General features: G+C 39.8%; 1 protein-coding gene across 1 annotated transcript in view; it reads right to left on the bottom strand.

Annotated features, from left to right (window-relative positions):
• EPC2 (enhancer of polycomb 2) overlaps positions 1–12,179 on the bottom strand; it is an 85,215-nt gene that overhangs the window by 38,022 nt on the left and 35,014 nt on the right. Inside the window, exon 3 of the mRNA XM_077830039.1 lies at positions 4,648–4,793. Coding sequence (XP_077686165.1) covers positions 4,648–4,793 — 146 coding nt within the window. The remainder of the gene's footprint in view (positions 1–4,647; positions 4,794–12,179) is intronic.

Raw genomic sequence — 12,179 nt, 5'->3', positions numbered from 1 at the left:
ATTCTATACCCCAAAGTATCAGCAGAAGCGCCAGCATCCACAAAATGGTCCACGAAGTTATGCAGAGCACCAAAAAGCTGCGTGACACATTTCCTCAACTCAGACACTCCCCATGAAGCAGTCACATTATAATCAGCAATTCTTAATGCCTCCATAGGACACACAAAGCCCTTTGATATATATGCTTCCTTAATCCATACTCAAATCCATTTAGCAAGGACCAACAGAAAAATGAATTACTCTTTCTTTGCCAGAACACAAGAATAACAAGGAGTTTGAACCACTGACTTCTTTGACTTTGTGTAGGTAAGATTTCAGGACCCCAATGGCATCTAGGAAATGCCAAGCTCTTTCATTATCAGAAGCCTAAAGGAAAGGAGCGTAATCTCTAGATTCCTGTGCAACTCAGCATTCAACTTCAACGTAAAGCTGAGAACCAAGAGATTTGTTACTTTAACACTGTGGAAAAACAGAAAGAGGAATCACCACGAGAGGACTTCAAGTTCATCCTAATTAGGGTCACCAGAAAGGTCATTTTAATTGAGAGCCAAAATAAGAGTAACCAATGCCAGTGTTTTACAAGAGATAAATACTCGTTTGAAGCACTACACTGGCCAAGGAGTAACAATTATTTGTTTAGCCAAAACGTGTTCCAACTGCTCTGAAAAAAATCTGGCTACTAAGGGATGCGAACCCACTCAGTGTGTCTCCACAGCTCTCTCACTACTAAACCCTATTTCTCAACATACTGAGAGAAAGGCCTTTATCCAGTTAAAGAAACTCCAAGAACATAGGGAACAGAGCACCACTTTGGCCTTTTACCTTCTAGCATTGGTGCAAACCAAAAGAGTATTCCAAGTGGAGTTGTGGACCCTGGAGGCAGACAACTTTCTTAATCTCATCTAAGTGTCTGCCTCACTTTGAGAGACAGCCCCAGATGTTTCAAGGTTTGCCTCTCACACACCAATCCTTTCAATGCAGTTTTCCTTTGGCAGTAAAATGAAATGGCCCTGGAGACATCAAATCCAAAAAGAGTGGGCCCTTGTTGATTAGATCCTCAGTTAACTAGCTTGAATTGTAAGGCCAGGCAAGAGACACAAGAATCAACATTCCTTCATCTCCCTTTACTTTTAACACAGTCCTTGGGGGATTCATTTCTTTTCCCTCCAATCAAAATCATCAAGACTGAAGGCTTTACAACTCCATTAATCGCCTGCAAATTGAGGGCTCCTACCAGGACACTTATTTTTAAGGCTCTGAGATTCTTCCCCATTTATTCTAAGAGAACATTCTTCTCTGACTCAAGTTCTTTTCCTAGTGAGCATCTGGCACATAATAAACAAGACCATCACAGTTTTGTTGAAATGAAGAACTGACTAGCTTGGAGACGGTCTCTTAGAACAACATTAATGCTAGTCTCACGGCTCTGAGCTCAAGGAGACTGACACATGCATCCCTTTCTTGCTTATGCCATGTCTCCTGGGCTTTTTCCCAATTCCAGAAACTGGTGTTGCTGGTGATGACTGTCCTGTGGGGCTCCTGCACTGGAAGGGCTTTCAGTAAAATTCTCTGGGAATTTCCACAGGCAGAGATTTGTCTGATCATGTTGCCAAGAACAGACACATGAAGCTCTCCTAATTGAGCCCCCCGAGAGTCAGGAAAGCACTTAGGAGATGTGCTTCCATCGCACCAGTTCTGTGAACAAAATCATAACTCAATACTTGTTCAACTTATGGAAAATTTCTCCCTGGACTTCCTTACTTTTTCACTCTCCTGCAAAGGGGAGGGTCTCTTAATAGCAGCACTAAAGAGAGCCCCCAGACGTATAATTTACTGAGTTGGAATGAACTGTACAGTATTCAGATCCAGCTGTGACATATACAGAGGCTCCTCAGCCCTTTCCCTACCATGTTTCTCACTGTGGCTGGCCTCAGCTTCCCAGCAAGATACAGCACTAGCTAGAGATCCTAACCACTGTCTACCCAAGGGTGGGAAAAGGTTATGCGACCACTGTAGGCCATTCTGCTCCCTGGGAAGCGTACACACAGTCGACTCCACACAACGAGCACCTCTTGAGTCTCCTTTTCTAAGAGCCATCCATCTTTAACCAGCTAAGGGGTTCACTGAAGCATCTTATCCATGGCAAATGTAGAAAAGAGTCTGGTTAATGAAGACAAGCTGCTAACTGAAGAGAAAAAGGAACCAAAATTTTCATTCAGTCCTTTGCTGGAGCTACCCAACTAAGCAAAAAAAAGGAAGAGCAACCCAACTTCCAGTTTGCCGGAGCCCCCTGTGACAAGGTGTAAAAGCACTTTGGCATGAGAGGGGTGATGATCTAGTCCAGGAGTCTCAAACACACGGGCCGTGGGCAGCCAACCGGGTTCTTCCCTGCGGCCCACCAAGCATCCCCTCCAAGCACCCTCGCCACAGTGCGCCGCACCCCAGCCTACCTCCAGGCCAGGGGTGGGCAAACTACAGCTCCAGGCCGGATCTGGCCCCTCAGGGCTTTCGATCCGGCCCACAGATTTGCCAACACTGTGGTGCTGAGGGCCCTGCGCCGCTCCGGGAAGTGGCGGGCACTGCTTCCCTGCGGCCCCAGACGGAGGGGGAGCAGAGAACTCAGTGAGCCTGTGGTTACCTCCCCTGAAGCTCCCATTGGCTAGAACCGGGAATCGTGGCCAATGGGAGCTTCGGGGGAGGTACCCACAGGGAAGAACAGTTCACAGAGTTCTCTGCTCCTCCTCCCCCCGGGGCCTCAGGGACAGGGTGCCCACCGCTTCCCAGAGCGCAGCGGCACGGGCCAGGGCCAGGGCAGGCAGGGAGCCTACCGTGGCCCTGGTGCACGCCCCTGCCACCCCGGAGCCGCTCAAGGTAAGAGGCGCCGGGCCGGAACCTGAACCCCTCCTATACCCCAACTCCCTGCCTTGAGCCCCCTGCCTGCATCCCAATCCCCTGCCACACCCTGCACTCCCTCCTGCACCCCAACGCCCTGCCCTGAGCCCCCTGCCGCTCCCCAACCCCCTGCCACACCCCGCACTCCCTCCTGCACCCCAACTCCCTACCCTGAGCCCCCTGCTGCACCCCACACTACCTCCTGCACCCCAACTCCCTGCCCTGAGCCCCCGCTGCACCCTACGGGGCAGAGGAGGGGGTAGAGTGGGGGGCAGAGACAGCGGGGGAGCGATGCGGCCCTCGGGCCAACGTACGACTCCTCATGTGGCCCTCCTGGTGATTCGAGTTTGAGACCCCTGATCTAGTCAGAGTTATAAAACAAAAGCAGAAGTTGGTGCAAAAGCGGGAATCAAGAGGAAGTGCATGTCCTTCCCCACACAACTGGTTGAAATGTAAAAGGTCACAGGTGGTTATTACCCAGTAGTTTGAGTTGATTTGTTCTTGAGTTTTATTTTTTGAAAAGAAGCATGCCTGAAAAAAGGAAAGTGAAGTGACCAGTCACTGGGATTTTTATTTTTCCTTTCCTGATTAGTGAGTCTTCACATCATCTTACACTCCCTACAAAAAGAAAAGTAATCTGTGTCTACAACTTGCAAGATGTGAGATTTAAAAAAAAAAAAAAAAAAAAGGAAAGAGAAAGATGTATTTTAGTAACAGATTAGTTTATTTACTTGACACTCCCCATCAGATTATAGTTTATTATTGCTAAAATTTGAACCAAAAGAGGTTAACAGTGCCCTCAGAATTACCTTTCATAATTGTAGCGTAATATAGAGAAACTATTTAAGAAATTTCTAATACACTTTTTGCATATTTAGGGTAAAACATTAAAATAGTAAATCATTAAGGGATTTTTATAAAAGACACAGCTCAAATTAGAATCCAAACTAAGAGCTGGTTCTGCAAGACGGATGTGCACCACCAAGTTACTGAGCACTCAACTCCAAATGAAGTTCTAGGATTTCCACTGAAGTCAATGGAAACAGAGTGTTACCCAATTCGCAGGAACAGGAACTAAGTTTGGAAAGTAAACTAAAGCTACTAAAGATCAGCCTGTCACAACAAAGAAAAATCCTGAGTTTAGCTTGTTTCGGGCTTTTTGGTTTTCTTTTTAAATTACAATACAAATTAAAAATGTCAGATTTTTTCCCCAAAGTTATAGAATTTAAAGACAAAAGGGACCACCAGAAGCTTTAGGTCTGATCTCCTGTGTATCACTGGCCACCAACACCACCCGCACGCTAAATCCGAAACTGGACCAAAGAAATGGAAAGCTAAGGAAAATCAGGATGTTCATGCAAAAAACTGTCAGCCTACTAAAGTTGATATCTCTAACACTGATATTGACAAAACAGGATGATAGCCGTCCTCTTCTATTGCACTAAATTTTAGAGTTCAACGAGGACAATAAAAAAAACAAAAACACTATTTCACTTACCATTTTCATTCTAGGTAATTAAACATTTAGTGACTCTGACTGACTAATAAGATAAAGAGGTGTACAGTGGTTTTATGAAACCACACAATGCATCTGGGGTTGTGTTTTTCAAATAATTAGTGGGATGCAAAGTAATGATATTCAACGGTTAAGAAAAATATGTAAAAGATTAAATAGAAGTGAAACAAAATCAAAACATTGATGAGAATGATTATCAGTAAAACAAGAGAATTATTTCTTTAAAAAGAGTGAAATACCTGATTAGAACTAGCTTTTTCAAGCCTGTCAATCATAATTTCAAACTGCAGCGGCTTGATTTCCATCTTCCGATTGAGTCTGTTTAATAATGTCTCATCTTCAGAGTCCATATCGTAATCTGGTTGTTCATTGTCCAGATTGAAGGCTGAAACAGAAACATATATAAAAGCTGCTTTTAGTTACAGAAGTCACTTATTTATGTTAAGGATTCCAAATTAAGGTATTACAGTAACGTTTCAGAAAAACAAAACAAAGCACCATTTTTAGCTGCAAATTAACACCTTTCAAACTAGATGACCTCTGTTATGTCTTAAATTTGTAAGTTTCACATCCGTCAATGGTAATGTTTTCCAATATTCTGATATATTTAATTTAAATTAAAACCTACTTTTCTTTAGTATGTATTCAGCAAAGGGGAAAAGGTCAGAGCCAAGTTATATTAATATCAGATGCTGAATTATAAAGAGATTGAGTCACTTTATATATCAGTCACCGTAAGATTTAGTTTAAAAAAAAATCTAATTTAAAATTCTCACTAAAAATCAGGGTTAACATTTTACCCAGGCCAACTTAACTTCTCTCCCTCCAACCCACAAAAACAAACAAATTTAAAGTGGCAGCTAAATTGAGATAACTTAGATTATTAGCGTATGTAATATATTGTGGGTTTTTAATTTTTTTTTTTAATTTGTATTGTGTTTATAAAAGTGCTCGATCAACACCAATGGAAATTAAGGCACTATTAATGCCCAAAACAGGTACAGCACAGGAAGAATGAAAAAGCGGCCAAGTCTCTTTTCCCCTTCCGTCCCCAACCATACTGCCCTGGTGACACGCCCCAGCCTTGACCTGGAAATTGTTTCTCTAGAATTTAGAGCATAACTTCAGCTTCCATGAATATTAAATCTTTGTCTCTGTCAGTTAAAATGTAATCTGGACAGGACAAGTATCAGGTAGCAATGCCAATTCATTTCAGATAGATTACTGAAGTCCTAACAATGGCAAGAACTTCCAATTATGCTAACATTCAATTAGTGAATGTTTCAAGCTAGGAACCTAAAAAGTTAAAAATGGCATAAGGAGTCTTTCAACTCCCCAAATCATTTAATTTTCATGATTACTGCAGTAGAACCAGTGAAGATGTTTTATTTATTTACCTTAGGGCAACAAAAACTTTAGTATTTAATTCAGAATTGAATATAGGTGCTGTGCTATAAATACATAGATAATAAACATTATCAAGTACTGAATCACTGAAATTGTATTAAAAATAGCTCCACAGTGTGTGTCAAAAGCTTACGTAAGATTTTATTTAAACGGAAATCTGATAATCAATACAATTTATTACTGAGAAAAAAAGACTTGTGAGGATGTTACAGTTCACAACACTGGGTCCTAGCTTCTCAATTAAAGTCCATAGATTGAAAAGATGAAAACTGAACCATGAATTTGTAAAATATTGTGGAAAATTGTATTTATAAAATCTTGCAAACTTGCACCTTTGTTCATCCACACCAAAATAAAAACAGTTTAAATAAAAAGCCAGCAGTCTTTACCCTGTTTAGAGTTGCAGTAGTGAGACTTCATGTTACCAAGATTTCATTATTTTAAATATGTATTACAGTTTTTGAAGAAATTGTAAAAGATGTGTAGGAAATTTTTACTGTGAATTAGCTGGGTCTAGAGTTGTTGGAGGAAAAAAACGCCATGTTTTCAGTGTTGCCAACTCCAGAAATTTTATCATGAGTGCTGTGTTATTTTATGTTTTCTCTTAAATACCTAACCGCTGGAGACTCATGTTTACATGAGACTCAACTCTCATTAAAGAAGTGTGTAGCCCTCATGGATTCAGAAAAAGCCTTAAAACACAAACCCTAATGGTTCAGACATCAGAAAGCAAAGAAAAAGAATAAAAATTTTATAACCTTATGATTTTTAAGACCCAATTTCTTGGGGGTGGGGGGGTGGGGCCTGATGCATACATTTTGAATGGTTGGGGCTGATAATGCTCAGGTCTAAATTAGGACTGCGATTAATCGCAGTCAACTCACGTGATTAACTCAAAAAAATTAATCAAGATTAAAAAAATGAATCATGATTAAGCGCACTTTTAATCACATTGTTAAATAATAAAATACCAATTGAAATTTATTAAATATTTTGGATGTTTTTCTACATTTTCAAATATATTGATTTCTATTACAACACAGTGCTCACTTTATTATTACAAATATCTGCACTGTAAAAATGATAAACAAAGACCATTTTTCAATTCACTACATATAAGTACTGAAATGCAGTCTCTATCGTGGAAGTGCAACTTACAAACGTAGATTACATAACTGCACTCAAAAAACATAATGTAAAACTTTATAGCCTACAAGTCCATTCAGTCCTACTTCTTGTGCAACCAATAGCTAAGACAAACAAGTTTGTTTACATTTACGGAACATAATGCTGCCCCCTTCTTATAGGCAGTGTCACCTGAAAGTGAGAACAGGCGTTTGCATGGCACTTTTGTAGCGGACATTAAAAGGTATAAACATTCGTATGCCCATTCATGCTTTGGCCACCATTCCAGAGGACATGATTCCATGCTGACGACGCTCGTTAAAAAAAAAAATGTGTTCGTTACATTTGTGACTGAACTCCTTGGGGGAGAACTGTATGTTTCCTGCTCTGTTTTACCCACATTCTGCCATATATTTCATGTTATAGCAATCTTGGATGATGACCAAGCACATGTTGTTCGTTTTAAGAACACTTTCACTGCAGATTTCACAAAACACGAAGAAGATATCAATGTGAGATTTCTAAAGATAGCTACAGCACTCAACCCAGTGTTTAAGAATCTGAAGTGCCTTCCAAAATCTGAGTGGGATGACGTGTGGAGCACGCTTTCAGAAGTCTTAAAAGAGCAACTCTCCGATGCGGAACCTACAGAACTGGATCACTAGAAAAGAAAATCTATCTTCTGCTAATGGCATCTTACTCAGATGATGAAAATGAATATCCATTGGTTCACACTGCTTTGGATCATTATCGAGCAGAAGCCATCATAGGCATGGACATATGTCCTCTGGAAGGGTGGTTGAAGCATGAAGGCACATACGAATCTTTAGCACATCTGGCACGTAAATATCTTGCAACGCTGGCTACAATAGGGCCACACCTGTTATCACTTTCAGGTGACATTGTGAACAAGAAGCAGGCAGCATTATCTCTTGCAAACTTATTTGTCTGAGTGACTGGATGAACAAGTAGGACTGAATGGACTTGTAGGCTCTAAAGTTTTACACTGTTTTATTTTTGAGTACAGTTATGTTTTTGTACATAATTCTACATTTGTAAGTTCAACTTTCATGATAAAGAGATTGCTCTAGAGTGCTTGTATTAGATTAATTGAAAAACTATTTCTTTTGTTTTTTACTGTGCAAATATTTGTAATAAAAATAATATAAAATGAGCACTGTACACTTTGTATTCTGTGTGGTAACTGAAATCAATATATTTGAAAATGTAGAAAACACCCAAAAATATTTAAATAAATAATATTCTATTATTCTTTAACAGTTCAATTAATTTTTAATCACTTGACAGCCCTAGTCTAAATGTTTCATTTATTTTTAAATTTGGGGAAGGAGTACTGTACTTGCAAGAAAGAAGAAAATACTGATTTATTCGCTACACTCAATGAGGGGGATCTAAAAATATGCCTTAACATGGTCTTAATCACATTAATAGGGTTTTTTGTAATAGATTAATTGCAATGGATTTAAAATTTTGTGGGTTCAGTTAGAATCTAATTTTGAAATGCCTTTATTTTATTTTAAAAATAAACTAGGGTTGCTGGGAAAGAAATGCTACTGTACCAGGATACTACTACCTTTTCTCAGACCAACAATTCAGAAATTAACAAAAGGGAACTTACTTTTATTGTACTGTAAGTAATGGATTATACTTAATACAGTAAGCCACAGGGGCTGAAATTTAGTAAAAACCCTTGCCTTTTAATTTTAATATATTAATGTTTTACATAATATACAAATTAGATTATCCACTTTTTTTAGAATATTGATTCCAAACCAAAGAATTCTATTAAGACTGTGTTCCTTTCTACATCTTTACTGTTCAAAACATTAATATCTAAACAAAGACATAATAGTGGTGCAAGAGTGCCACTACAGTTAAGATTACATCATATCATCTTTTAAAGTTTAATCTTTCTAAATCCTCTAACATCAACATGCTTAGTAAGATTTCTTTGAAATCTGGTATGCCTCAGAAGGGTGCAGGGAAACAATCATTGGTGCTAGGGGTTCCGGAGAGATGAACCCCACCATCACCTGCCATTTTAAAAAAAGTTTCTAGGGGCCACCTCCCTCCCTCGCCAAGGAGAGATCAAACTATGTGATGTGATATGAGTCAAATAGGTGTCAATCTGTTGCGTTTTATTCAAGGTTGTTCATTGAATCAGAGAAATACAGAACTGGAAGGAAACTCAATTTGTCATCTAGTCCAGTCTCCAGCACCAAGGCAGAGTTAAGTATTATCTAGACCTTCACTGACAGGTGTTTGTCTAAATTGTTCTTAAAAACCTCCAATGACAAAGATTCCACAACCTCCCTAGGTAATTTGTTCCAGTGCTTAACTATCCTTACAGTTAGGAAGTCTTTCCTAATGTCTAACCTAAATCTCCCTTGCTGCAACTTAAGCCCATTACTTTTTGTCCTGACCTCAGTGGTTAAGGAGAACAATTTATCACCCTCCTCTTTATAACATCCTTTTACGTACTTGAAGACTTATGCCCCCAACTCAGTCTTCTCTTCTCCAGACTAAACAAACCCAGTTTTTTCAGTCTTTCCTTGCAGGTCATGTTTTCTTGATCTTTAATCATTTTTGTTGCTCTTCTCTAGACTTTCTCCAATTTGTTCACATCTTTCCGAAAGTGTGGTGCCCACTCAAGGTCCAGTTGAGGCCTTATCAGTGTGAAGTAGAGCGAAAAAAGCACTTCTTGTGCGTTCTTACACTCTTGCTAATACATGCAGGATGATGTTCACTTTTTTTGCAACAGTATTAGATTGTTGATTCATTTAGTTTGTGATCCACTACAACCCCCAGATCCCTTTCTGCAGTTTTCTTTCATAGGCAATCATTTCCCAACGTGTATTTGTGCAACTGATTATTCCTTCCCAAGTGTAGTACTTTGCTTTTGTCCTTATTGAACTTCATCCTATTTTATACAGACTTTTTCTCCAGTTTGTCAAGATCATTTTGAAATTCTAATCCTGTCCTCCAGCGTGCCTGCAACCCCTCCCAGCTTGGATTTGTCCACCAACTTTATAAGCGTACTCTCTATGCCATTATCCAAATCATTTACAAAGATACGGACCCCTGACAGATCCATGCAGGACCCCAACTTGATATGCCTTTCCTGCTCAATTGTGAATTATTGATAACTACTCTGACTACTCTTTTCCAGCCAGTTGTGCACCTACCTTACAGTAGGTTCATCGAAGCTATATTTCTCTAGTGTTTGTTTTTTTTTTTAAAATGACTAGGTCATGTGAGAGACAGTGTCAAAAGCCTCACTAAATTCAAGATACATCACATCCACTGCTTCTCCCCATCCACAATGCTCATTACCCTGTCAAAGAAGGATATTAGCTTGGTTTGACATGATTTGTTCTTGACAAATCCATGTTGACTGTTAATTACCTTATTTTCTTGTAAGTGCTTACAAATTAATTGTTTGATCCATTATCTTTCCAGGTACCAAAGTTAAGCTGACTGGTCTATAATTACCTAGGTTGTCCTTATTCCCCTTTTTATAGATAAGTACTATATTTGCCCTTTTCCAATCCTTCGGGATCCCTCCCCTTCTCAAAATTATTTCTAATGGTTCAAGGATCGCTTCAGCCAGTTCCTTAAGTATTCTAGGATGTATTTCTTCATGGTCTGCTGACCTGAAGGCATCTAACTTATTCTTTCCCCATTTCAGCCTCAGATCCTATCCTATTAACAATGATGTTCACTATGTAGTCATCCAATGACTGCTACCTTTTTTCATGACACTTTAGCCATTATGGTGTTTTCTGTTACTGTCTTTCCCTCCTCATTGAGTAATGGGCCTAAGCTCTCCTTGGTCTTCCTCTTGCTTCTCACGTATTTGTAAAATGCTTTTTTGTTACCTTTTATATTCCTAGCTAGTTTAAGGTCGTTTTGTGCCTTGGCCTTTCTAATTTTAACCCTACATGCTTGTGTTGGTTTTTTATATTCATCCTTCATATTTTGACCTAGTTTCCACTTTTTGTATGACTCTTCTTTGAGTTTCAGGTCATTGAAGATCTCCTGATTAAGCCAGGGTGGTCTCATCATTTTTCCTATCTTTCCTACACACTGGGATAGTTTGCTCCTGTGCCCCTAATAATGTCTCTTTTAAAAAACTACCAACTCTCCTGAACTCTTTTTTCCCTTAAATTTACTTCCCACGGGATCTTACCTACCAGTTCTCCGACTTTGTTCAAGTCTGCCTTCTTGAAGTCCATTTTCTTTATTCTGCTATTTTCTCTCCTATCATTCCTTAGAGTCATGAACACTATCATTGCATGATCACTTTCATCCAAGCGCCTTCTACCTTCAGATTCTCAACTAGTTCCTCCCTGTTGTCAGAATCAAATCCAGAAAAGCCTCTCCCCTAGTCACCTTCTGTAATAAAAAGATGTCTCCAATATGTTCCAAGAACTTTTTGGATAATCTGTGCCCTGCTGTATAGTTTTCCCAACAGATGTCAGGATAGTTGAAGTCCCCCATCACCAACAAGTAGGCAATCCACCTCCTAGAGAGAGACAGTAGCTAGGTTGATGGAATAATTCTTCTGTTAACCTAGCACTGTCTACACTGGGGTTAGGTCAACTTAACTATGTCACTCAGGGATGTGGATTTTTCAAACCCCTGAGCAACATAATTAAGCAGGCTTAATTTTCTAGTATAGTCCAAGCCTAAATGAGAGTCTGGGGTGGCAATTTCATTTTGGGAGGAAAATAATCTAAGTATTTGTGGGGAAAATATTCTTGGGAAGGGAGAGATATTAGGGGAACTAGAGGAAAGGAGTTTGGGGCTGCAGCAAAAAGAGGGTGGTTGATGGAGGATAGGGCTCAGGTGAGGGAGGCATGGCACCCTCAGCCTTGCCTGTGCACCGAACCCCCCTGCACCTCACAGCTCTGCCAGTGCACCCCAACACTGCATGAAAGCTATTAGTAAGTATTGGAAGAACATTAATTGGAAAATTGTAGGGTTCATGGCTGACTGGAAACGATGTACTGTATGGCACAGAAACATTAGTTTCCACGGTATGCATCTGATGAAGTGAGCTGTAGTTCACGAAAGCTCATGCTCAAATAAATTGGTTAGTCTCTAAGGTGCCACAAGTACTCCTTTTCTTTTTGCGAATACAGACTAACACGGCTGTTACTCTGAAACCTGAAACCTCAGTGTTTCTCGGAGATGGGATACATCTATTAGACAGGGG

The sequence above is a fragment of the Eretmochelys imbricata genome, chromosome 11 (assembly GCF_965152235.1).
Source record: "Eretmochelys imbricata isolate rEreImb1 chromosome 11, rEreImb1.hap1, whole genome shotgun sequence".
Lineage (NCBI taxonomy): Eukaryota > Metazoa > Chordata > Testudines > Cheloniidae > Eretmochelys > Eretmochelys imbricata.
The sequence above is the reverse complement of the archived record's forward strand: the minus strand, read 5'-3'. Positions and strand labels throughout refer to the sequence as shown.